General features: G+C 48.9%; 2 protein-coding genes across 4 annotated transcripts in view; one reads left to right on the top strand and one right to left on the bottom strand.

The window, feature by feature from the left end:
• Positions 1-3,038, top strand: part of NCOR1 (nuclear receptor corepressor 1) — a 143,134-nt gene extending 140,096 nt beyond the window's left edge. The window contains exon 47 of the mRNA XM_059048394.2: positions 136-3,038. Coding sequence (XP_058904377.1) covers positions 136-350 — 215 coding nt within the window. The 3' untranslated portion in view covers positions 351-3,038. The remainder of the gene's footprint in view (positions 1-135) is intronic.
• Positions 3,039-3,768: 730 nt separating this feature from the next.
• On the bottom strand, positions 3,769-27,056 carry TTC19 (tetratricopeptide repeat domain 19). 3 transcript variants are annotated; one of them, XM_059048464.2, is made up of 10 exons: positions 26,850-27,056; positions 26,652-26,770; positions 24,723-24,833; positions 24,233-24,271; positions 23,403-23,459; positions 23,028-23,089; positions 20,798-20,892; positions 6,312-6,466; positions 5,009-5,171; positions 3,769-4,515 (listed from the first exon to the last, which is right to left on the bottom strand). In XM_059048464.2, the coding sequence occupies exons 1-10, from the start codon at positions 27,031-27,033 to the stop codon at positions 4,382-4,384; spliced, it is 1,119 nt and encodes a 372-aa protein (XP_058904447.1). In that variant the 5' UTR covers positions 27,034-27,056; the 3' UTR covers positions 3,769-4,381. The 3 variants fall into 3 exon arrangements, with proteins under 3 accessions (XP_058904447.1, XP_066877866.1, XP_058904448.1); XM_067021765.1 differs by having other exon boundaries at positions 5,019-5,171; XM_059048465.2 differs by lacking the exons at positions 26,652-26,770; positions 26,850-27,056 and adding an exon at positions 26,551-26,637.
• Positions 27,057-27,081: the final 25 nt, after the last annotated feature.

The following is a 27,081-nucleotide window of genomic DNA, read 5'->3' as shown; positions in this document are numbered from 1 at the left end:
GGGTCTGAAAGCAGCCGACGCCAGTGCCTCGGTCAGCGCTGCTTCGAACACCGCTTCCAGTTCAGCCTCATTAGGGGGTTCCACTGTCCGGAACAGCAGCGGAACGCGTGTAACCTGACCCTGCTTCTCCCGCAGGCTCGACGCAGTTCCCCTACAACCCCCTGACCATGCGGATGCTCAGCAGCACGCCCCCTGCGCCCGCCGCCTGCGCGCCCGCCGCCTGCGCGCCCGCCGCCTGCGCGCCCGCCTCCGCCAGCCCCGCCGCCCCTCACCAGCCGAGCAGGATCTGGGATCGGGAGCCGGCCCCGCTGCTCTCCGCGCAGTATGAGACGCTGTCCGACAGCGACTGACCTGCGGGAAGGGGTCCCGGGGCCCCCCGGGTGGGGGAGGGGCTCTGGTTTCTGGGGCTTTCAGTTTTAATTGCAGGCCAAAAGCCTGCCCTGCTAGGACTTGTGCCCAGAGACTTTTCAGGAGAGCCTGGGCCACAGACGACGACGAAATGATGGAAGTTTATTTCAAGAGTCAAATGAGGGGAAAAGGCTGCCCTGATATAGGCAGTTCAGTGGATTATAATAATAGTGGAGGGTTGGAATGTAGAGTTTTTAAAAAGTGGATAATCCCTGTTCTTACATCTGTTTGTAAAGAAAATCATAATGTCTTTAAATCACTCTTCTGTAAATAGATGACCTTTTTGCAGTGTTTCCCCTCGCTCTAGTATCTCGTGTACTTATATTCAAATCAGCGCATCAGCTCTGGGGGTAATTTTTTTAAATCTCGTCTTTTTAACCTTTGCCTTCTAAACAACCTCATACAGCCCAGTTATATACAATGTTGGCTGTCACGGGCATTGTACTTTTATCCAGTTTTGTTTCCTCCGAACTCAGATTCCCAGTGATGTTTAAAATCTTGTGATAAATGTTTAGATTTTTAACACAGACCCTGTCATAAAATCTGTACGTTAACGTATTAGGGTCAAAAGGAGAAACAAAATTCTGCCATACTGTAAATTTCCAGTGCAGGCTTTAATTTTTTTAAAATTAGAAGCACTGAAAAAATAGTACTGCATGGGTATTGTTATAGTTCAGTTTTTAACGTTTTAAAGGCTTATTTGAGGCATACCTCACTGTTACGCACACTGGTAATTAACCATGCCCAAGAACTCCTTTTCTCCTGCATTTGATGCAGCCCAACAAAGCTTTCGTTTTGAAATAAATCTGACTGCCCTGTCCATTAGCTACGGTAGATTATTTGTGATTGAAGCCTTTCGGTGTCTCAGGTTTCAGGGGAAGAACTTACGCTTTCCTTTAGTTTGATATCTATTATTGGTTGAGTCAGAAGGTTACAATCTGTGCAGAAACCTCAGTGTCTTAGGTTTGCTTCGTGCAGCGTATCCTGAGCTCTCAGGGGGAGCAGCCGGTCCTTTCCCCTTCGTACCACCCTGTGCTCACTTTCACTTTGATTCCTTGTGGGCAAGAGTTTGTCAGATGTTTTTATTTCACTGAATCTCAAGAAGCAAATAACTTAAAAGACTGAATTTTAAACCCATTATGGTACTAGAGGATCAGTCTTACCCTTCAATAATAATTGCTTGTTGAATTAAAAATTTTTTTTTCGTACAACTTTAACATAGCATTGAAGCATCCTTCTGTAGCACACGGGATGCTCATGGTTCTGGGGGAATGCCACCAAGATAGAGGGCTCTCAGGACGATAAAAACTAGCACTTTATAGACTCTTAAGTAGACCTGAGCTTTTAAGCAAAAGTACTCAAGCCTCTAAAGACAGCAGGTGTCTGACAACCACCGACTAAGCGCCTCCTTTGTAGTGGAGGGGACCTTGGTGTCTAGTCCCCTTTTTATAGATGTGGATGCAGGTTCAGTACATTGCCCACACAGGTCAATAAGCAACGAAGACGGGGCCGCGGACCGACACTCGTCTGAAGCTAAGGGAACGGTTGTGCACCTGCGTATGCTTGAGGTCCTCAAAGTAAGCTTTCGATCAGGTGTAGTGCTCAAATCCCTACTACTTGGAAAGCTGGTACGACGACTTTATAAATACATAAGAAGTTTTAATGTGAATGAAAAAGAGTAACTTAAGGTTTTTGCTTAAAATTTTGTTTAGGTACTAGTAATATTTTAGATTTTAATCATTTGTCAACAGTCCCCAAGAGACGATGCTGGTGTTTTTCTATGACTAGTTCTTGAGAACACGTCAGATCAGAGCCCTGTGCGTCACGGGTGCAGCTCCGCTCGGGACCCAGCGGGAGCGGCTGGTGACCCCTCACCCCGGCTCGTCACAGTGCGAGTTGTTCTGCTGCACCCGCCGTCACCTGGAGAAGAGGTCCCGCAACGGGAGACAAAGCCCAGGGCCCCGCCTCGGTGCAGAACAAGGGCAGGATGGAGTGCGGGCCTGCGGAGGGGGCGGGCCGTGGGGGAGGTGGCGGCCACCGCGGCGTGACGTGACCTGGCCAAGTCAGCCGTGAACGGAGGCGGGACGCTGCGGGCTGAGACCCCAGGGTTCCGAAGCTACAGCCTGGCAAGTGACTTTTTCTTTTTTAGCACCCAGAACACAGTTAGAGTTCACAGGACTGCGACAGACAGCCGGCGTCCACCGCGTGCTCGTGATGAGAAGATTCGTAGTGCTTGAATGTGGGTGTGCTGGGGGACTCTATCTTAAGACACCCATGCCCTGGAAGCTCCAGTGAGCTAGTTCAAGTTTTTATACTACTGTGAACAGTTCACCTTTTGGATCCAGCCCCGTCAGCGGCAGGCCAGTCCTCCTCGTCTTGCTGCCTCCGTGCAGCGAACTGTAGTGACCGCGCCGCGTGCAGAGGAGCTTCCTGAAAACTCCCGCAGGTGTTCCGGGACCGGGGGCCACGTCGCTGAGGAGGGTCAGAAATTCTCAGTACAACCTGGAGCGAAAAACCTCCCTTTCAGTAACTCCTGCAACTGTGAGAAGGTAAAAACGTTCTCAGTGCAGAAGGTGAGCAGTTGACAATTTTTTTAAGTCACTAATAAATGAAGACTGGTTGCACTGAAACTCAACGTGAGTTAAAGTTTTCTCTCTCCAGAGTCAGACTTGAGTGATTAAAGGAATTAACTGGGTCGGAAAGTGGGAAGATGGATACATCCGCAATGTTAAGATGATAGTTTTAGTCTAATCCCTGTATTTTACTTTTATTAACTCTTTAGTAAATTATTTTTTTATGAGAAACTCAAAAGATTATGGAATACATGCACTATTATTGCAGAGTGTCTAGTTTGTTATGAAAGGATTCTCTCAGTACGTACACAGGAACCCAACTGTCTGTTTATCCCCCCACCCCCCCACCAGCAACAGCAGGGTTCCTTCGTGGTACCTCGAAGAACCGCAGAACTGCTGGGGTGAACACACCGTCGATGCCCCTGTGTTGTGTGCTTTACATAGGCTGAGGCGGTGTGATAAAGCTCTCAGCACAGCGGCCTGTCCAGGTAAGGTCATCCACCCCATGCATGCTCCCCGGGCTAAGAGAGACTCTCACCACACACGAGGACCCAAACTCCAAAAGCCTGGGCTCGGGTCCAGGGCACTGGTTCCTCTACAGCCCCAGTGGGACACGTCAGAACGACTGGGAAGCTTTCAACGCTACCCCTGCAGGGCCCCACTCAGAGTCCGAGGGTTTGGGGACACCCGTGACCGGGTGCAGAGGAGTGAACGCTCAGCTCGGAGAGCGGGGACGCAGGGGGTCCCTGCCCTCCTTTTTCACAGTCGTATATAACCAGATGATACATACAGAAGCATACAGTTCGCTTTTATTTATAATCAGATGGGCGCTATACTTTGAAGCGCCTAATTCCCACTTCAAAAGCCGAGACACGACTTTTTTACGCATTAAACCCCACGCTGGGCTGCAGGAGCTAAATTACGAGAGAATAACTCACCGCCGTCCCCCTTTGCCACGCCATGAGACTGGCAGCTCTGGTCTGCCGGCTACTGGTGAGAGAAGGCAGCAAATCAGTGGACAAAAATCTTACGGGAGAGACACCTGGCTGAAATACCGGACCCCACCCCAGAGGGAAACCGGCCCCTCTCAATCTAGAGTCGTTATTCTCGGACCAGCACGGACAGCACCTAACCAGCCATCTGCTGCAACGGAAAGCACTGACCGACACCTGCCGCAGAAGCAAAATCAGGTGGTGGGGGTGGGGGGGGCGGTTTCTTCACAGAGCAAACGCGGCCGTGCACACAGCGTGTACAGCTTGTCCTCCAGCGAGGCTAAGTGGAGGGGACTTGAGAATCAAGGACCAAGGATTTAAGCCATTGATCCGGGCGCCACTAGGACTGGAATGAGAGGTGTTGCCGTAAATTCGCTACAACAGAAAGGGGTCCAGAGCTCGGCAGGGCTACGACAAAGGTCTCCTTTTTCTCGACAGCCCAGCCAGCTCTTCCCTGATGTGCTGCACAGAGACCTCATCTCTTTTCAGCTTCGCTCGCTTCAGCGCTTCCCGGTAGAGCTCTTCCGCTTGTGCGTATTGTTCTACAGGAGCCCGGAGAGAAGGGAGAAGAAAGAAAACGTGTGTTTCACCATGACTCTGAAAGAGATCTCGCAGAGAAAGCACGGGTGACGGGGCGAGTCTAGTTCACGGCACGGGGCCTCGCGGAGCCCTTCCTGGCGCGCTCCACTGGCCAAGGCCTCGCCCACGGCCCCCCGGGTGAGAGGCCCGCCGCAGGTGTCCGGGCAGAGGACGCCCGTCAAGCTGCCGTGCCCGGTCGCACGGGCTCCGAGGAACAAGTCACAATGCGCGTGAGACGGCGTTTAGAAACCCGTGCAGCGCTACCGACGTAAGGTGCCGCCGCAAACGTCTCCACCTCGCTGTGCCCGACGGCGCCCCCCCCGCGCCTCTCCCCACTGGCCCGTCGGTTCGGGAGCGTCCCGTCCTCACTGCCGCCCCGGCGCCCCGCACAGGCTTCTGATCCACTGACACCCAGCGCTCCCGAGGCCGGCCCGCCCCGCGCCCCACGCCCCGCACCTCTGCGCGCCAGGACCGCAGCCAGGTTACTGAGCAGCACGTGGAGCTCGGGGTGCTCCACCTGCCTCGCCAGGTCCGACGCCCTCTGCGCACGAGCACACGCCTCGTCGGAGCGGCCCTGCGCCGCCAGGCTCGTGGCCAGGTCGCTCAGCAGCACGATGGTCTGCACACGGGAGGAGACACAGGCAGCGGCTGCTTGCAAACACCTCCACAGCCCGAGAGCCAGCGTGGAGTCGGACGAGCCGTGGACACACCGACGGGGTCGCCCCGCCTGGCGGCCCAGCAAAGGTCAGGCAGCAAAGGTCAGGCAGGGCGTCGGCAAGTCAGGTGCGCTGGCCACTCCCCCTGCACAGCGTCGGTCTGACCCTCGGGGAAGCGATACACATCTAGGCACTAGGCGACAGGGTGGCTATGACTCACGAAGCTGGCTAACTATCAGGGGAGAGGCAGCAAATGAAAAATGACAGCAGAAAGAAGTGACGGAATCTGATCCCCTTCCGTTCACGGTCCAGCGCCCGAGAAGCCGGCCTCGGAGCCGTACCGCACCGCGCCTCGCTCCCGCCTTCAGGAAGAAGAAGAGACCCGCCACTGCGCCTGGGGAGGTCCCCACCGGGTCTACAGCACGCTGGCGCCGGGGCTCTAGTACCTGGTGACCCGCATTCCCGGCCTGTCCTGGTCTTACTTCTCAACCACACCCCGTGAAGGGGCTGCTCTAAACCCCCGTTCCTGAAGAGAATTCAGAGCCCAGAAACTTGCCCTGCTCATCTGCTCGCGGCCTTGGGACAGGTTTAGTCCAGTCAGAACTTTCATGTCCTAGGGTTGGGGGTTACCAAGCATTCACAAAGTGATCCACTTCTTACCTCTTAAGAGAAAACAGATGATTCCAATGCAACGTGTTTACCGTTCTAACAGAAGGCTCTGCGTGCTGTGCTGAAATTCTATGTCAGTGGTTTTAAATTTGAATGCAGTCCCGTCCCACCGTCCTTTCCCCCCTACGTTCCCCTGGCGTTGTCTCGGTGGGGCTCAGGAGGTGAGGATCTGCATGTGTTAACCTGTTCCTCATAAGATTCGGTACCTAAAATGCCCCGCTGTGCAACCACTCCTCACGTAAGCCCTGCCGCGCAAACCAGTAACTCAGCAGCGGCCTCAAATCCTTCCAGAAACACGCAGTTGGGCGCAGGGGAGGGGTGGTCGGGCACGAGGAGGGGGATGGACCTGGGCCACCTGCTCAATGTCTGTCCCCATTTCGTATTTCCGGATTCTGAAACCTTTGTCTTACAGTCCTTCCGTTTTCCTCCCTTACCTGTGGGTGTCTTTCTCCTAGTATTTCTTCAGAAATCTGCAAAGCTCTTTCATACATCCTTTGTGCCTGTGATGGCTGCTTGGACAACAGAAGGTAGCGGGCATAGGCGTCTAGGCACATGCCCAAGAGGAGGTGGGTGTTGGCTTTCTCTTCCACTAGGAAGGAAATAAGAGCAGTGCTGGGACATAACCAGTACAGTACAGAAAGTGAGGCAGAGGCGTCGGCCAACCTGCCCTGACCGTTTTTCTTATTACCAAGACCCACAGATTGTTTCACGTCACGAAAGAGGTACTCCTGACCTTATGCCTTGTTACGCAGAGGTGACAATTCAGGTGGATTAACATCTAAACCGGCCCCCGGCCCCACCTGTGTGTGTTGGGGAAAGGGTGGAGCGTCTCCACACCAACAAGCAGTTGGCCACCAGCAGGGTATCTAAGAATCCAACTAATTTTGACACCATCCACCCAGAGTCCACAGGCTAACCCCCTCCCCCGACTTCAGACGCAAGACCTGCGCTTGTGAACAACTGGCTGTAAATCAGAGGTTCCCCAGGACGCCCTCCCTCGGGCTCAATTAACTAGCTGGAGTGGCTCACAGATTACTAGATCACCGGTTGATAACAGCCTGATGGAAGAGGCAGAGGGCAAGGTGTGTGGGAAGGGGCCTGGCGCTTCCCTGCCCTCTCCAGGTGCCACTGCCCCAGCAGGGCCCCAAAGCCCATCCTTTGGGATGTTGACGGCAGCTTCGTTACAGAGGCACAACTGATTCAATCACTGGCCACCGACTCACCTTCCAATCCCTCTCCCCTCCCTGGAGGTCGGGGCTAAGACTGCAGGTTCCAACCCTCTAATCCTGTGCTTAGGTGCCGGCCGAGTCACCTCGTTAACAAAAGACACTTAAAATCACTCCCGACACTTGAATAAAGACCGAATATTTTTCCGTCATCTGAATGACCAAATACGTATTTCTTATAAAACACAATGCTGCAATATGCAATTAAATGAGGTCCATGCTTAGTTTCAAGTTTTAATCTAATATTTAGCAGAAACAATGAAGAAAAACTCAAAAGAAGAATAAGTTAACAAGAAAAAGTCTAGGGCCAATGAAAAACTTTTCAGGTACAAAAACAGCACTACAGAAAGGAACCAGAGAACACTAAGAATCCCGAAGTGGGGAAGTCACAGGCCACATTTAAAGAGCAGCTAATCCATTTTTCGAAGAGCGCTAGAAGACCACGGTGACACACACGGCGCCTCCCAGCACACGAGCAAGAACTGGCTACACCTCGTATGAAAAAGAGCAAACTCCCAACGCCTGATGCCATGCGGGAAGAGCCAGAGGACAGAGCTAGGGACCGGTAACTAAAAGCAACCTGCATGAGACTCAGGAGAGAGGATACAAAACAACGTGGAAATGGTGATGAACTAGATCAAAGGAAGTTTTGCAAACAGCTCAGCTGAAAGTAAATGTTTACACAAAAGACTTGAGAAAGAGGTTCCCTCAGATAATCTTCTGTAACACAATTATTAGACACCCAAATGAAAGGGTTCAGATGGGTTTCTTTACCAGCAAAGGTATGCACACCAAATACTTTCCTTCCATATCATCAAAGTTTCCGAAAGCTTACAAATGGGATAGAGAATTTAAAGACTATGTTACCAAGTAACAGTATGACCAATTACTGAAGAGACAGTTTACATAAAACAGTGCAAATAAAAATACCTACTGAAATAAGATCTGAAGGTAAAAGTGAAAAAAAAAAGTTTTTCTTCAAGTATAAATCCAAAGTTATTACTTTGGCCTAGTTGTATACAAAAGGTAGTGATGATAATTTTCTTAAAAATCAAATTAGGAGTAGTTTTAAATAGATCAGCTTACAAATTTGTTTTCAAAAAATATAGATGAAAATTATTTTTATAAATATAGAAAGTATATATAAGTTTATGGATAAATATAACCAATATAAAAAAGCAAAACGTAAGATGGCACCAAATAAATACCACATGTAAAGGTACCATATTTCTCTATTAAAAGCAAATGCTGAAATGAAAAAATATATCTCACTATGAGCACTCTTTTTAAAATGCCGAGCAAAAGCCTATAAAATCAGCAGCAGTTTAAGATCCACACTATTGAGAGATAGTGTAATGGGCAAAGGTCCAGGTAAAGACGGACAAACCTCCACCTCCGTGCTCTCTTCACTTACTAACAAAGGTCCGAGGGGATAAGCGATTTGTAACAGACTGAGGATACACAGATACACTAAAATCCATGTTCTTGGAGAACACTTAAAAATATTTACCATATACCCAAACTATCACAAAACAATGTATACATCAATTATTCCAATTCTGGAAAGTGTATGTTTCAAACGTGACTACTGAATCGTATTTCTGGAATGTGTGTGAATAACTCTCTCTAGATATTTCTACATTAACAAAAGCATATGCTCTTTCTGCACTTTACAATTAGAAAATATGTTCAATGCTGTAACTCAGAAGTACAAGAATAAAGTGACAATCCTAGTAGAAAATTACCCCTGATATCCGTAACAGAAATTAAACTAGAATGGCAGGAAAGATAGTAAAGCTTCTTAGAAAGAATAACCGATGAGGTAAAATTTTAGCTGTAATATTTTGTCATCATTAAGAAGAAAACACATTTTAAATTCGTCGCACATTCAAATCGTACTAACAAAAAAAATGAAAAAATTTTTTAAACAATATACTTCTCTAAAAATATAGGACCAAGAGAGAAATAACGACTCCATAATAAAACCGTTAGCACACCGCCAAGTGAAAAGTTCATACCTTTAGTAAAGTACCAAAAAGATTCTTCTTCTAACTAATAACAATTAAAACATGGTCCTTTGGAATATTAATATAAACACTGTTAGAAATTAGACAAGAACAAATCAGATAACCTAATAACAGCTGAGAAATAAATTGGGATCGTTTATACAGAGCTTCCCCCAAAGGATTACTGGAATCTGAGGGGGAGGGAAGCATATTTATCTCTTCGACCTTTAGTTGTAAATAGTTCTTTTTCACAAATTATTCCTAGGAGAAAAAGATGAGCTACCTAAAATCAGTCTATGAAACAAACAAGATTCATCACAGAAATCTGTACTCAAAAATATAAGCAAACTGGATTGTCAAATGCACAAAGGATAAGATGCACACCAAGCAGTTTTTGTTCCAGGAATACCAAGGATGGCTCAATCTACTTAACCTATCAGTATATCAAATTAGGCTTGCATAAATGCAGATTAAAAGGAGTTTGGTAAGTTACTGGAACAATAAAACAGGAATAGGGACTGACTCCTCATCAGTAAGAAAAAGAGCATCTCGAATTTAAGAAAACATGAGCACAGGCATCTAGTTCCCCCACCCACCACCAATAATCATCTAGGAAAGTCTACAGGGTCTTTGAACCTAAAGGTATTTGCCAGCCATGTTCGAGGAACATCCTAGAATTTCTGCTAAGCTGAATCTCTCATTACCTAACCGGTCACCCCATCGGCACTTCCCGAGACCGCTGATGGGATCAGTGGAAGGAGTTTTTGGCTCCAGTAACATGACAGGTAATCTGAAAACCCTTCTGCTTCAAATATTAGATCACTTATAACAAATATCCTTTTACATGCGCAGCTGCGCTCCCGAGAGAAGGAAATCCCAAGGGCCAGAAACGAGAAATTAGCTAAAACCTGAAGTGGAAAGCATGTGTCTTGATGTAGGAGAAGCCCGGTTCTGGTTGGTTCTGTGGGAGGCCTGAGTGTCTCTGAATCCAGAATTGGATTCTTCACCTTGTGCAGAACAGAGAACTCGATGTGAAGCCCCTGCGTAAAACCAGGATGTTCCCCAGAGGCTGCACGAGAAGCCTGAATGGCCAAGGCGGGATCTAGAAGGGAACGATGACTGCATGGGAAGCTGTATCAGAGGCCTGTGCACACGCAGTGTGGCGTCTAAATCTATACCCTCCATTTAGGCTCGGACCCGAGCGCCTGGAAGAAACAGACAAAACCCGCCCGGAGGCTCCTCTCCCGGGCCCGCCGAAGATGAACCGATAACCCCGAGTATGTAAGCGCGAAGATGCGTCAGAAATGGAACTCGGCAGAGACAACAAAAAGGAGGTCTTCCCCTCAAGATAACTGAGTGATCCCAGACCATAAACTACGTAGGGCCAGGCGCTGACTCGGGCGGCACGTGTGCTCCGCCTCCGAGCCTTGCACCGGCCCCTCCTCTGCCTGTAACCGTCCTCCCTCAGCGGTGGCCACTTGGCTGACTGCCCCCGATTCTCCAGCTTTCTTAGCAGCCGGGCCTTTCCTGACCCCTCGGTAAAACAAAACACCGGTAGCGCTGCCCCACCTCTCCCCTAAACACACATTTCCTCATCAACGTCTCTATATGTAGCCCTTTCTCATCTTTGGATGTGTTATTAAGGTAGCAGATAGTGTTTACTGGGTGTTTTTCCTCCACTAGCAATTGAGGAGGCGTCCTTCAGGCTTTATTTACAGCTGAATCTCAGCGCCTAGTAATACGCCTGGCATGTCACAGGCATTCAATCGGTTATTTCTTGACTGACTGGTTGAATGAATGAACATATATAAAAAGAAATGACTAGAAACATGAAGGTACTGAACTAAATATGGAAGATACAATAAAACTAAAAGTTTTAATTACAGAAGTAACAACACAACACCGCATATATCTATGAAAGCTCAGTACAGAGATGTCATTACAAACCAGTGAGAAACGGACGCACTAATAAAACAGTCCTGAGCTAAAATCCGTGCTTGAGGGAGGAGAGAATCATATCATTACCTCACACCACATTACAAATAAATTCCACGTAACTGAAGACTAAATGTAAAAAAGCCAAATATTTAGAAGAGACTCTCTTTCTGACCTTAGAAGAGTGAAGGATTTTATTAAACAAGACTCAGAAAACACAAACTATAAAGGAAAATATCAAAAGACTTATTACATTCAATAGAATCAATCATTCAATCTCTGTCAAATGTCCTAAAGTGCAAAGACAAGGTCACAAAAGAGATAATGTAACCAACAAAATAGATGCTCAAAGAAAGATGCTCGAAGGCATTCGGCTGAGAACTCTTTACAAATCATTCAGAAAAAGACAACCCTTCAAAAAATGAAGCAAAAGGGGATAAAGAGACAGTTTTCAGAACAGGAAATCTGAATGGCCAATAGATACATGAAAACATGTTCTGTGTCTCACTAGTAGTCAGAGAACCAGGCGCTGAAGCCACAATGACACTCCATCAGATCCACCAGATCATCCAAAAATTTAAGTCCAATAGTAACAAAGATATAGAGCAACAAGAATGCTAACACGTTGCCACTGAAAATGTAAACCAGTAAAAGCACACTGATAAGCCATCTGGTCATGTCTAGTATTTGCACCCCAGCAATTCCACTCCTAGGTATACCCCTAGGGGACACCCCGCATGTGTGCACAGAGACACAGGTCCAAGCGCTTTTCCTACAGCAAAACAGGTAGAACGTGCATGTCCATCAACAGGAGAAGTGAGTACATGCCCACGATGGGGTGTCCGGGCCACCTCTAGCTGAGCCCCTCCTTTCCAGGGTGGAAAAAAAGCACAGCCTCGCCCCTCACCCCACCCCAGGGACTAGGTAAAGAAAGTCATTCCTTCCGGACAGGCAGACAGCGCGGCAAGCGAACAGGGCCTTTATGCCAAACCCCCCGATGCTTTAAGTATCACTGTGGATAAATCTCTGCAATATGGTGAGTGAGAAAATCAACCGCAGAAACAACTGTACAGTGTGATGCCATTCATAAAGTTTAAAAACAATAAACATGTTGTCTATTGATGTATACACGTGTAATAAACAGGCATAAGAATGATAAAGACCAAAACCAAGTACATAGACGGTTTACCTGCTAGTACACCCCGCAGAGCACACAGGGCTTTGACGCCCCCCATGCCCCGGTCATCCCCTGAAGCACAGACGGTAAAATACTCAGACTTGACAAAGCTACGCGGAAGATGTACAGGTGTTTGTTCAAGTCTCCACTCTTTATTTTTGCTTGAAATCTTAAAAAAACAAAACAAAACCAAAAAAACACACCAGACGAAGAAAAGGACAGAACTGACTTTCCTGAATAAGTCAATAATATGGAATACACGCTGGAAAAATTCCCCAAATACGGACAAGAACCTGAGAGGAGAGAATAAATTTATACTACAGAACAGAGAAGAGTCCAACATACAGGTAAACAACACTCCTGAATAAAAAACCACAGCAAGGCAGAACTGTAGCAGTAATCAAAGGTGCACTACAGAAGCTCAAGAGAACTGGATCTTAAAATGAAGGGTCACCACAGACCAGGCAAAATTCATAGAGACCAACCCCCTAACCTTATGCTAAAAAGCTGCTACAAAGTAACCGGGTAGGAGAAAACAGGTTATCTACAAAAGAAGGCAGGGCTTCCCTGGTGGCGCAGTGGTTGAGAATCCGCCTGCCAACGCAGGGGACACGGGTCCGAGCCCTGGTCCGGGAAGATCCCACATGCCGCAGAGCAGCTAAGCCCGTGCACTGCAACTACTGAGCCTGCGCTCTAGAGCCCACGAGCCACAGCTACTGAGCCTGCGAGCCACAGCTACTGAGCCCGCACACCACAGCTACTGAATCCCACAGGCCTAGAGCCTCTGCTCTGCAACAAGAGAAACCAAGACAATGAGAAGCCCGCGCACCACGACAAAGAGTAGCCCCCGCTCACGGCAACTAGAGAAAGCCTGTGTGCGGCAACGAAGACCCAGTACAGCCAATAAATAAATAAATAAATTTTTATATATATATTAAAAAGAAGGCAAATAAGTAGGCCTCAGAATTCTCTGCAAAAAATCCCACTAGATCTAAAATTCCAGATCACAGAGAAAAAACAAGTGGGGAGATGTAGGAGAATGTTAAATTGTAGTCACCTCATCTTACAGAAGAAACTGAAAACAGAATTTTTTTCTGAGTCAAATATGTCTTTTAGAAATTTTTAGGTTACCCTTTAATAGAACTGGAGACCACAGATGTGCCTTCCTTTCAAAATATAAATGGAGGTTTAGTGAGAAAATCGTCCCTATAAGAGAGACTTGAAGGGACTTCCCTGGTGGTGCAGTGGTTAAGAATCCTCCTGCCAATGTAGGGGACACAGGCTCGAGCCCTGGTCCAGGAAGATCCCACATGCCGTGGAGCAACTAAGCCCGTGCGCCACAACTACTGAGCCTGCGCTCTAGAGCCTGTGTGCCACAACTGCTGAGCCCGTGTGCTGCAACTACTGAAGCCCATGCGCCTAGAGCCCATGCTCTGCAACAAGAGAAGCCACTGCAATGAGAAGCCCGCACACCGCAACGAAGAGTAGCCCCCGCTCGCCGCAACTAGAGGAAGCCCGTGCGCAGCAACGAAGACCCAACGAGGCCACAGATAAATAAATAAATAAATAAATTTTTCAAAAAAAGAGGGACTTGAAAATATAAGAAATAACAAAAATGGAAAGCTTTCAATGTAAAAAATTAGACCAAACATCACTTTCAATTCTAACTTTAAACAGGCTTTAAGATTCTCTACCACAAGACAACAATACTCAGCTCAGGTTAAAAAAATCCAAACACAGCCTTCTACAAAACACATACTGAAAACAAAATTACTCAGAAAGTTTAAGATACAGTCAACAATGTAAAACTAAAGTTTGTGACAAACACCTTAAGTAGGAAAAAAAGAATCACTCTTCTGATGAAAGGATAATTCACAATGAAGATATATATATCCAGGGCTCTAAACAGCATAGAAACATGTATAAAGAAAAAACTCACAAAAACAAAAGTTCTGTCTAGAACTAGACAGAAACAGAAGACCTGAACAGCACTGTAAACCAACTAGACCCGACAGATGTCTACAGAGCACGTCTCCCAGCGGCTAAGGGACATAACTCTTCTCAAATGCGTACGCAGCATTCCCCGGGATAAGCCACGTACCAGGCCATGAAAGAAGTCTCAGTAAAATGTAAAAGGACTGAAATCATACAAAGCATGTTCTTTGACCATAATGGAATGAACTTAAAAATCAACAACAGACAGAAGGAAATTTTGGAAATTCACAAATACATGGAAATTAACACACTCCAAAATATCCAAAAGATCAAAGAAGAAATCACAAGAAAAATTTAAAAATATTTTGAGATACATGAAAATGAAAACACAACATACCAAAATTTATGGGATGCAACTAACACAGTAGAGGGAAATGCGTAGCTGTAAATGCCTACGTTAGGAAAGATCTTAAATCAACAGCCTCATCTTCTACCTAAGAAACTAGAAAAAGAGCAAAATAAAGCCCACAGCAAGCAGGAGAGACACAAAATATTAGAGTGGAAATAAGGGAGGTCGAAAACAACAGAAAATTCGAGAAGATAAGACCAAAAGGCGGCTCTTTGACAAGGTCAACAAAATCGACAAAAACCAGGAGACGCTATGAACAGAAGAGTCAAGAAGGCCCTTCATAATTAAGAGTGGCAAACACAGAGGAGCTAAACCATTTAATAAGCTAGGTTAGCAGATGTACCACACTCCAGCAGACTCCTTCAAAGTCCTCAATGAGTCCCAGTCTCAATCCTAGAGCATGCAATCCCCATAACAACGCTGTAAGGCACATTCTGGTTCTTTATTGTATGGATGAGGAAACTGAGGAGGGGATAAGTAACTTGTCTAGTCCCACTGCTGTTGTAAGTGGAAAAGCCAGAATTCCAACCAGGCGCCAGACTTCAGGCACTCATGAAACCAAATATGCCACCACAAATACTTCAACTCTCCAGAAGTGTTTTACTTATTAAACTATGAAAATGAATGAAACTCTCAAGGAGAGGAGGAAGGAATCAGTGGGAAAACTCTCTTTAAAAAAGGAAATAGGGCTTCCCTGGTGGTGCAGTGGTTGAGAGTCCGCCTGCCGATGCAGGGGACGCGGGTTCGAGCCCCGGTCCGGGAGGATCCCACGTGCCGCGGAGCGGCTGGGCCCGTGAGCCGTGGCCGCTGCGCCTGCGCGTCCGGAGCCTGTGCTCTGCAACGGGAGAGGCCACGGTGGTGAGAGGCCCGCGTACCACAAAAAAAAAAAAAAAGGAAATCCACAAAATTAAAAACTGGGAAAGGAATATGATCCTGAATACATAACAGAATATTGTTAAGTTATGCTTTACAAATATAATTCCTAAGTAAGTTTCTTCCAGGAAAATACAGGTCTCCAAAATTCTTTCACCCATGCGTTCACTTATTCAACAGGTATTTATTTAAGCTGTGGTCTTGGCACTGTCCTAGGTACTGAAATCAACTCAAGAAAATGGAAGAAACTTAAATGTATAAGTAACCGAAGAAAGAAGAAAAAAAGCTGCCAGAGAATCAACTCGAAAGGAGATCGGAGCCATGTGGTTTCATAGATCCTACAGCTTCCAAGGACTAGATCACTCCACGTAATACCCCACACCGATTCCAGAGAACACAGAAAGCCTGCCAATTCCTTTTATCACATTAATACAATCCTGTGATGAGAGGCTCAAGAAATACACTATGGATCTCACAAAACAAAATAAATGTGAAAGTCCAAATAAAATACGAGCATTAACGATGACCCAGCAGCACACCGAACAATTAACCAGTGACTGGCAAGCCTGACTTGCCCCACGCATGACAACACGTCTTCTCACACGGTCTTGCACCAAATCAGATACTAGACAAAGTTGTCCAGCTCCACCGTTACTTAATGTTCTGAGGTTATGGCCAGTGAACTAAATTTAATAAGGGGAGGGAGTAGGGACACAGAAGTATAACTATCTGAAAAAAAGACAATTATCATGACCTCCCCAATCTTTAATTATATATCTGGAAACAGTGTGAATATCAGCTCAAAAGCAAGTAGTTTAGTGAGGTGTCCATTTAGAGTCAAACGTAACCAAACAGCTGTCAGATCTACCCGAAAAGATCTGCAAGCAGAAGCGGACCACGTCCCTGAGCGGGAAGACGGCGTGATGACCGCAGAGCTGCCGTTGGCCTCAGCCCCTTTCCTCACGTGATTCAAGCGGACGGGGTTCCGAACCTCTGTCAGGAATGGGTCCTGATCAGTTTTAGCCAATCGTGCTAAGGCCACTTCTCTTGCCAAGGACTGGGTTAGAAATGCCACGTAACTCAGTCTGGCCGCCAAGAAGTAAGCATAAATCTAGACGGGGACTTCTGGGAAAAACTCCCTTGATTCTAAGAGAAACGTGCAAGAAGTGGGCGCTGTCATTTCTGGATGAGACTCCTGGGATCTGACAGTCACGTTTCAAGCACAAGGAAAGTGTGAAGAGAAAGCCGGCACACTGAGCCCGTCAGTGAGGGCGGGGAGGCCGCGCCCCCAGGGCTTCAGTGGCCGCAAAGCACTGCCCGCTTTCACCAAACTGCCAGTCACGTGACATAACCGCGTCCTCACCGCTAAACTGAATTTAGCTGAAACTTCTTGCTATTTGTAGTCAAATGCTAACTTATTCAGATGGCAACCTCCCCAAACTAATTTATAAACATAACACACATCTAACAATTCCTTCTCAAAGCACTTTGGGGAGCGAACAAAAAGGTCTAAAATTCACATGAAAAATATCTAAAATCCATGTGGAAATTGAGTGAAAACCAAATGGGAAAAAAGTTTGCAAAAGAAGTATGTGTGAGACCAGTCTCACCATGTAACTCTAATGATACCACCTAATTCAGACAACATATACTGTTATGAGTCATCAGATGAATAAATCAGAATGGAAAACCTTAAAAGAAACCCAAGTATATACTAATTAATATATTATAAGCACATAATGATGATAGATTATTATCTTTAAGAAAGCAGTTACCAGGGACTTCCCCGGTGGCGCAGTGGTTAAGAATCCGCCTGCCAATGCGGGGGACACAGGTTCAAGCCCTGGTCCAGGAAGATCCCACGTGCCGCGGAGCAACTAAGCCCGTGCGCCACAACTACTGAGCCTGCGCTCTAGAGCCCGCGAGCCACAGCTACTGAAGCCCGTGTGCCTAGAGCCCGTGCTCTGCGACAAGAGAAGCCACCGCAATGAGAAGCCCGCGCACCGCAACGAAGAGTAGCCCCCGCTCGCCGCAGCTAGAGAAAGCCCGCGCGCAGCAACCAAGACCCAACGCAGCCAAAAATAAATAAATAAAATAAATTTATTTTAAAAAAGAGACCCAACTTTAAAAAAAAATCAGGTTACAAAGAAGTCATGTACAGTGTGACTCCTCATTTGCTTATTAAAATGTAAACAGCTAGAGGAAAACAAGCCTAGAAAGACATATACCAAAAAATAAACAGGAGTTCTTAATCCAGTTATGAGTGATCTCTATTTTCTTCTTAATGCTGTCTGAAATTTTCTTCAACACGCTCGTGTTGCTTTTGGAGTCAGAAAAGACTGCTTTATACTCTTCAGCAACTGTCTACAGTCAATGTGTAAATGAAACATAGCAAGGTGCGGATAGTTCAAAAGTGACTTATGTGACAGCTGGAACTTGTCACACCTCTTGTGAATTTCTCCAAAGCGCCTCCGTACCGCGCCGACATCTGTCGGTGTCTGCTGGGCCTTCTGCCCTTTCACTCAGCAGTTAGTCCTGAGCCTCCGGTATGTCGCAGCCACTACTCTAGGTCCTAGGGATTCAGCAGTGAACAAAACAGACGAAGGCTCTTTCCCTCTTTGATAGGCAAGGCAGACACTGAAAACGCCTGAACAAAAATGAACTTTGGCAGCGACACAAGCACACAACACACACACACCTACTTCCCAGGGTGACAGAGCAGAGGAGGAGAGAGGTTCCGACGGCGCGCAGGGGGGAAGACAGACTGGCAGGCCGGCCTCCTGAGCAGAGGCCTGGATGCAGACCGCTGGCCGTGGAGACGAGAGCAGGTACGAGGCCGGGAGGCGGCCCTGAGCCGGGAACGTACGACGGCGAGAAAAGAGCCGGGCGGCGAAGGCGGCAGGACGGTGTCACACAGGCGGGGGCGGGTGGGCAGTAAAAGCAGCAGGACGACCCGCGAGGAGATGATCGCGGGGGCCCAGGCGAGAAGCAATGACGGCCCGGAGCAGAGCGGCAGGGCAAGAGGCTGAGACGCGGATGCGTTCTGCGGGCGGATCCAGTGCCACCTGCTGCTGAATTACACGAGGGGAACGAGGAGGAAATCACAGGTGCCGCTTAGGTTCTCGGCCAAAGCGCCGGGTGAACGGCGGTGCCATTTACAGGTGAGAGACCGGTGGGGGGGGGGCAGAAATCCAGAGGCCCGTTCTGGCCGGGAAAGGGAGTAAGAGGTACGGACCACTCGGTGCAAAAGGAGCCACGGGGACGTGCTGCCCGACACGGGGACACCCGGCAGACCTTTGACAACAGCTCTAGCAACGGGCCCTAACCTCGAAACACTGTGAATCGCTGCACCGCACACCTGTTAGACATCGACGACAAAAGAGTTAAACCAGTGCAGGAGAAAAAAAAAAGGAGACCCACTTCGAGCATGTGAAGTGTGAGAGGACCACCAGGCATTCAGGCAGGACGTCAGGTAGACAATCCTATCCACGAGTCTGCAGCTCACATACAGGCTGGGGCTGAAGGCGTAAAAGTGACATTTAAAGGTAACCGCTGTCTCCTAGGGTGTGATGTGAGGGCAGAGAGAAAAGAGAAGTGGGCCAAAGACCCCTGCGGCCCGCTACCTTCACAGGCGACCCGGGGCGGGCAAGGGACCAGTGAGGTGTCCCAGAAGCAAGCGAATGAATGAAGGGCTTCCGGCAGGAGACAGTGATCACCTGGGTGGAGCTACCGGTAAGTGGAGCTGGTAAGATAAGGACGGAGCACTGGTGGCCTTAATAAGGGGGGCTTCAGTGGAGGATGAAGGAGGAGAGCTGAGTTATGCTCGAGGGAGAACTGGAAGACCGCGGGGACAGAAAACTCCGTGAAGCCGCGTGTACTGCTTCAGGGACAAAAGCGTTGTGGCCGCTGTATCTCTAGCGTCACACCATAGCTCTAGGCAGAGCAAGTGTGAAACCAGAGCTACTGAATGGGTGTCAAATCTGAAAATTCCCAGTGCCTCAACCACATTAAGAACCCAAATGCATATGAAAAGATGCTCAGCATCACCAGAGAAATGCACATCAGAACGACAACGAGGTACCGGCCACCTCACACCGGTCAGAACGGCCATCATTCAAAAGTCTACAAATAAACGCCGGGCAGAGTGTGGGAAAAGGGAGCCCTCCTGCTCTGTTGGTGGGAGTGTAAGCTGGTGCAGCCACTGTGGAGAGCAGTACGGAGGTTCCTCAGAAAACTAAAAACAGAGCTACCGTATGACCCAGCAAGCCCACTCCCGGGCATAGATGCAGACAAAACTATAATTCGCAAAGACACGCTCACCCCTCTGTTCATAGCACGACTCACAATAGCCAAGACACGGAAACAACCTAAATGTCCACTGACAGATGACTGGATAAAGGAGATGCGGTACATATACACAACGGAATACTAGTCAGCCATAAAAAAGAACGCAATAACGCCACTTGCAGCTACATGGACGGACCCAGAGATGATCCTACGGAGTGAAGTGAGTCAGACAGAGAAAGACAAATACCATGTGATATCACTGATATGTGGGATCTAAAATCTGACACAAACGAACTTATCCGTGAAACAGAAACAGACTGGTGGTTGCCAAGGAGAGGGGGTTCGGGGCAGGGATGGACTGGGAGTTTGGGGTTGGTAGATGCAAACGATTACATTTAGATGGATAAACAACAAGGTCCTGCTGTAGAGCACAGCGAACTATACCCAATCTCCTGGGATAAACCATAATGGAAAAGAATATTAAAAAAGAATGTCTCTATGTGTCAAACGGAGTCACTTTGCTGTACAGCAGAAATTAACACAACATTGTACATCAACGACACAAAGGGAGGGAGGGAGGGAGCCAAGTGGCTGAGAGCCAGAGTGTCCGCCCGCCGCATTCCGTTCCCAGCATGACTCTTCACGCTCCTCCCTCCGCGGTGAGGACAAACTGAGAAAACCTGCGCTTCACCTCCTCTCTCCTGTCTGCCGCACGCGGGGACCAAAGGCAGTTAATTACTATTGTGACCGGCAGCTGAGCCAAGAGACAGGAGAAGAAACGTCCCTTTCTGCTCCCCGGTTTTCCAGAGACGACATATAACAAAGACCAACAGATATGCTACGAAGATGTCACCACGGGGCTAAAAAAACAACCAGCACCAGTGGTCAAGTCATTTAAAGAAAATATCTAATTCCAAACCCTCCGAGACCTCAGAAACAGCCACAGCTTCCAAACTGAGTAACTCGCCCTCCCCCAGTTCAGATACCGTTCTGTTTCCTTTACCACAGCCTAAGGGTGAAGCCCCTTGTGGCAACAAAGGCAACTGTCCAAAAAATAGTCAGGTTTCCCTACCTGACAAAGTGTCTTCTGGTAATTCCTTTTCTCTTTCAATTTTCTCCTCTAGAGTTGAAATGCAGAATTCATAACCAGCAAACGCCAAGTCCTGTCTGTAAAGCAAAGAGCGTCGATCAGCTGTACGCCTTTCACAGAGTGCTCCTGTCCTCATTTTTCCAGCTCCGGTTTACATTATCAAGTGTAAGAGGAAGAGGGGATTTTGTTTAAAGTCTCTAAGAGGTGTCAATCTGCCCGTTCTCAAGAGTTTGGGGTTTTTTTGGTCACCTAATTAACGTTAACTTAAGACAGACTTGCAAAAACCGACAGGACCAGCTGTTCCCTCACCTCCCACTAACACGGTTCAGAGGGTCGGCTCCCACACGTGCGAGCGCCTTACCCCTGCTCAAAGTGATGACCTACCAGCGGAGGCAAGGGCCCCGCAGTAAGGATTCGAACTGCTGGCCTCACTCAGTTTCTGGAGCTCTGTCAGCTCCACACTCCTCCCAAGCTGCAGGTCTTTGATGCAAGTTTCTTTCACAGAAAGGGAACTCCTAGCTAGGGCACGAGAAGGCATTTGGCCCCACTCTCAGGACCTCAGTCGACTGGAGAGGACACCCAGGCAGCAGGGAGACTGACTCTGGACAGAACAAGGGTCATCTGCTGCTTTCCACAGAGACGCACAGAAACACGACGTAAACTCCGTCTCCGTCCACAAGCTCAGCCCCGGTTCCTGCTCTTCCATTTTGGCTCTTAGCTTCTCACCACAGGTGCCACTACCAAGCTCACCTCTTCTCTCGTGCTTTGCCAGATGACCCCACCGTTCTACTGTTCTCAGAAGAACCAAACCTTGGCAGGAGGGACCCTATCCGATCAGGGCACGGAACGGGGCCGGCTGCCCACAAGGCATCCTGAGTCACAGCAAAATGTCTACCAACGGCCCCTCCCAACTTGCATCAGCCTTTCTCAGCCTCAGGGCCTGGCCACACATTTCCTGGTCTCATGCGTTTCTTAATAAATCAAAATGAAAAAACACTTTTGAGTAACTTCCAGGCGAACTACTAGCTTTCACCTCTTAGGAGACCACAGATGTGTCTTACCCCCCATGTTACTATCTCTGGGCTGCTTCTTACGCCGGGGGTTCGTGCCCCGTCCGTAGCTGGTCCTGTTGGCCACCCGTCCAGGGAGACTGACCAGGCTGCAACGCTCCCCTGCGTGGGCCAACCGCAAAGCTCCTCTAAGTCAGAGCCCCTCAGAGGCCCTGGCCCATCCAGTGCCCAACCAAATGCCAGGAGACGGACTGGGTCCTGCTGAGAATGAAGGAGCTGCCGACCAGAGCAGCAAAGACCAGTGCCAGGGCCCCTGGCCTCAGTGAGCACTCTTTCTACAGCACTAGGCTGGATATCATTCCAAACTTCTGGCACCCAACTTCTGCAGCAACAATAAAGCAAAGGAAAAGCCAGGCTTGCTTCAGTCTTTCCTTAAATTTACCCCAAAATATAACTCTCTAGAGGAGCTCTCTGCTTACATCCTAGGGTTTCTTCTTTGAACCCCACCTAGAGAAGGAAGGTACCAGGCCTCTCTCATCCGCAGCACACACCCGGATTGTCCCCTAAAGCCTTTCCTGTGTACCCGCAGACTCTTCCTTCTTTGTGACAACTTAAGACTCATCTGACACTTTTAATTCAGCACTGCTTCCTGGTCCCACCTGCAGGTCTCTTCTCCACTCCTAGGTATCGCTTCCTAAAACCTAGCTACCAGAGCATCTCTATGGGCTTGAAAAGCTGCCCACTGAGCTAGCCACTAAGACACTCCCACAGCAACGCTCTCATCATTTAACTTTATACCTAACTTCCTGGTTTGCTGATCCTTAAACCAGCAAAATACATTATCCCCAGCAACTTCTACAGTGCTCCCTCCTCTCCTAGGAAAAGCCGAACTAAGGTTCTAAGTACAACTTCCCTTCCCAGTTCAAGTAGGAACAGAAACCTTGACTGGATTTGTCACGGTGCGGCCTGAGGTATGAGGGCTGCATGTCCCGCTCAGCCAGGCTAATGGAAACAGCAGGGGCCAACCCAGAAAAGACGCAAGATGTCAAAGATGAGGGACGGAGCACTTTGAGCGTGACACCTAAGTTTTGGAGACCCAGGTGACTGGCCGGCAAATGAAAAGTATGCAACATCCCAGGGTCAGTTCTCCCCACAGCCCTACCCCTTGGCTGCCCCCACGCCTCGGTTCTGACTACACTTACCTATTCTGAGCAGCATAAATAGTGGCCAGCTTTAGAGAGATTTCTATTATTGCATTGTCTTCCTGTTGGGAAAAGAAAAAGGAAGGAAATTCATAAAGAGTAAAATTTCCTCATGGGATATTTCAGATCAACTTTCTAGACTGACTCTGACCTGGAAGCCATAGTCTTTAGACTTCTGGAGGAATCAGGCAACTGTGACTTCCTCAGGTACCATGCTTTTGCATGGATGAAAGACTGGCAATTTTTATACCAGTCTTAGGGAAAAGAATTCCAACTCTTTGGCCAAAGCACACATGGGGGCTGGGTGGAGTTTACAGGAAGTAGGACTTTTGAAAACTGCTTCAGCTAGGGAGCAACGCTACCTCACGTCCTTACCTGCTGCATGCCCCCTCCAAGCAGGTAACTCATTGTTGCTTTAAAAAGTTTTTCCGCCTAAAAGCATAAGGAAAAGATTTTTGTTTTATTTGGGTCCCCTATCCAGATGACCCTGGATTCTAAGTACTAGTCTGATGTACCATTCCTTGAAAAACACAACACACACACACACACACACACACTCACACACACACTCACATATACAAACAGAAAGGTAACCTTGTGGTGGGAAAAGAGACTAAAATACCAGACTGCACATCCTCTGGGCACCCTGAAAACTCTTCTGTGATGGGTAGAAACCAACTTCAGAAATTAACTTCCCTTCCAAAACCCACTGTGGCAGACTGGAAACTATCCCCTAATAGTCACCCTCCTCTCCATCTTTTCAGTTAGACTCTCCTCAGCTTTTGGCAGGTCAAGCCTCCTCTGCAGTCAGGTGTGGCCGTATGGTGCGGCTGTGGCCCAGAGGCGCCTGCAGAACGGATGCGGAGAATCTCTGAATCATGCTTTATAGGGAAGCTGCTTGCCCTCCACGCTCTCCTTCTTCCTTCCTGGAGGCTGGGGGTGAGCTAGCTCTCTTACGCAGGTGAGAACCTGTCTTAGAAGGAACCTGGGCTTCTGGGCCACTTCATGGAGCAGAGGTAACTACACATCTTCAAGGGTTAGCTACCTCGGGTTAATGCATTAAAGGGAAATACGCTTCCTTCTTATTTGAGTCACCCTATTTTGGGGTCTCTTTGTTACAGCAGCTTAGCCTGTACCCTTACTAACAGAGGTTCCTTCAGGCTAGCCCTTCACAAATTCATGAGATTACAAAGTGATTTACTTACATTTTCAAGCTGACCCCGTATAAATGCTAAGTTGGCCATCTGAAAATTAATTACAAGTTGTTTTTCAGTTTAGAGCACTGTATTCCTACTTACTTCAAAACCTTTAAGCTAAAGACTCCCCTTTACTTTCACCCTCTGGCTAAAAAAGTAGTCCGGAGAGAAAAGTACGTCACTGATCTGCCAGCAGCAAAGTACAGCGACGGTGCGAGAGCAAGTACGCGCGCAGGCTCTGGCGATGACAGACCAAATCTAGATCCGCTCTTCACTGAGGACACAAACGTTAATGATACTCATTTCTTTTTCGTCTGGGACGGAGGCGTCCTGTGACACCCCAAGAGTGATAAAAATTGAAACCAAAAGAAAACTTAGTGAAAACAAAAACCGAGGAGCTTCAGGGCCTGCTGCAGGCCAGGAACGTGAACCCGGAGCCCAACCACCCTTCTGCATCCACCCGTAGTCACCGACGGCTCGGGCCCGCGAGAGCAGTTACCGCGTCGTAAGTGTAAGTGACGGCCTTCTCGTTGTCGCTCTTGTAGGCGAGACGAAGGGCGTCATGCAAAATGAGCTCTGCCTCTGCGGGCTCATCTTTCATGATGCACAGCTGAAAAGAGAAAACAAAGCAAAGAACAGAAAATGAAACATAAAGAAAGCAGATGCCTGCGCCGCCACACGGAAGCGGGTACAGCTATCTATCCCAACACGCAGAGGGAACTCACTCATTCGTCACATACTGACTGAATTCCTACTATGCACCAGGCATTACGTCTACAACGGTGACAGGGAGTTCAGCCTCCCCTGCAGCTCTGTTTGGCCACATGACAAAACTCTGGCCAACAGATGCAGGCAGCAGGAACGGAAGCAACGTTTATCGAATCTTATAAGGAAGCTGCTGGCCCTCCACCCTCCTTCCCTCTCCCTGCGGGCTGGAAGTGACCCTGTAGGACAAGTAAGCTTAATGACAACTAACGATAAAAGCTAGGAGGAAAAGCAACACAAAGGAACAATAACGGGTCCCCCTGAATGGGAGTCCGAGAAGCCTTCCACGGAAGTGACAGTTAAACTGAGGTAAGAAGAGAAAGAGTCAACCAAACAAGGAACTGGGAGGAAAATGACCCAAACAGAGAGTAGAGAACAAGCGAAGGCCCTACAGGCTGAAGAAAATGGTTCTTCAAAAACCAGTCACGGGCTTCCCTCGTGGCGCGGTGGTTAAGAATCCACCTGCCGATGCAGGGGACACAGGTGTGAGCCCTGGTCCGAGAAGACCCCACGTGCCGCGGAGCAACCAAGCCCGTGCGCCACAACTGCTGAGCCTGCGCTCTAGAGCCCGCGAGCCACAACTACTGAGCCCACAGGCCACGGCTACTGAAGCCCAGGCACCTAGAGCCCATGCTCCGCAACAAGAGAAGCCACCGCCATGAGAAGCCCGCGCACCGCAACAAAGAGTAGCCCCCGCTCACCGCTACTAGAGAAAGCCCGCGCGCAGCAACGAAGACCCAACACAGCCAAAAATAAGTAAATAAATAAAATAAAAAGAACTAATTAATTCCTTCTAAAAAAAAACCTCAAAAATGAAAGGAAGAAAAATAAAAATGAAAGGAAACTGCTGTGAAGGGAGGATGGTGAGCCTGACGATGACTGCCAAATAGGGCGGATCGTGTAGGGTCTCACAGGCCACGGCAGGGAGTCTGGGTTCTATCACAAATGCTGTGGGAAGTCGTTCAAGGTTTATGGGCAAGGAAGTGATACGATCCGATTTACATTTAAAAAATCACTCTGGCTGCTGCTGCATGAAGACTGGGTGGCAGGGGGCCAATAGGGCAGACCAGACTCGGAGTTAGGCTGCAGCAGCGTGGCCAGGGTGACAGCAGGAGAGACAGAGAAAAGGGGGCAGATTTGAGAAATATTTTGGATTTGGTGGCAAAACCCAAAAAGGATCTGTTGCTGGACTCTAAGTATATGAGGAGGTGGTAGTTAGGGACCACAAGTTTTAAGAATGACTATGAAGCGTCCAGGCTGGAAAACTAGGTAGGTGGCAGTAAAGAGGAGACATTCAGGGAGGTGTCGGGGGAGCACTTAAGATCAGGGGTTAGTCTGGGGCAGGTGAAGCCTCAAAGAGGAGCTGGCACGTCGGCACACCCCGCACTCTGCGGGCATCAGTGTGGACGTTGTTGGCCAGGTGGCGGCAGTCAGCCTAATGGAAGAGACGCGATAACGCGGGGAGGGGGAGAGAGAGAAGGACCAAACCGCGCACGGCCCGCATTCAGCTGCACCATCAGGACGCCACACATGTGCACAGTTCTCACGGCCGGCGCTCTCACCCCCAACGCTGGCTAACTCCGCTGTCCCCGGCGCCGCCTCCACCTGCAATGGAGACGCCGGGCCTCCGTCCACCGGTGTCACCGTCACTGCAGGCCCTCACCTTGGCTCGCTTCAGCAGCTGGATGATCTCGGCCTCGGCGTCCCCGGCCGCCGCCCCGCCCGCGCCCTGCCGCTCCCGCTCCTGCTCCGCCGGGGAGGGCTTCGAGGACCAGGCGACCGCTGCAAGAAGGGGCGCTGAGGTCACCTCGCCCGGCCCGGCCCGCCCGGCCCGCCCAGCCCGCGGGCCCGCGCCCCTCACCTGCCAGCAGCGGCAGCAGGCCCGGGCCCAGGCCGCGCGGCGTCTCTCGGCACGGCGGCACGTCCGCCGCGGGCGCTCGGCCTCCCGCCGGACCCGGCAGCAGGCGCGCCGGGCGGCCCCGGCCCCGCCGCCCCGCCACCCGCAGGAGGCCTAGGGCCAGGTCCGCGCCGAGGAGCCGGTACATAGCCACCCTCGTCCTCTGCGGACTGCGACCCGGGCCCCGGAAGTCCCG

This window comes from Kogia breviceps, chromosome 19 (genome assembly GCF_026419965.1).
Source record: "Kogia breviceps isolate mKogBre1 chromosome 19, mKogBre1 haplotype 1, whole genome shotgun sequence".
In the NCBI taxonomy this organism is placed as follows: Eukaryota; Metazoa; Chordata; class Mammalia; order Artiodactyla; family Physeteridae; genus Kogia; species Kogia breviceps.
Note: the sequence above shows the minus strand (reverse complement) of the source record. Positions and strands in the feature narration are given on the sequence as shown.

Excerpts from the sequence above, each read along its gene's own strand:
- TTC19 (XM_059048464.2), bottom strand. The coding sequence starts at position 27,033 with ATGTACCGGCTCCTCGGCGCGGACCTGGCCCTAGGCCTCCTGCGGGTG. Across the intron at positions 26,771-26,849 it reads CCTGCTGCCGCTGCTGGCAG|CGGTCGCCTGGTCCTCGAAG; the intron begins GTGAGGGGCGCG and ends CCCTTCTTGCAG. Across the intron at positions 5,172-6,311 it reads TAGGAGAAAGACACCCACAG|ACCATCGTGCTGCTGAGCGA; the intron begins GTAAGGGAGGAA and ends TCCCGTGTGCAG.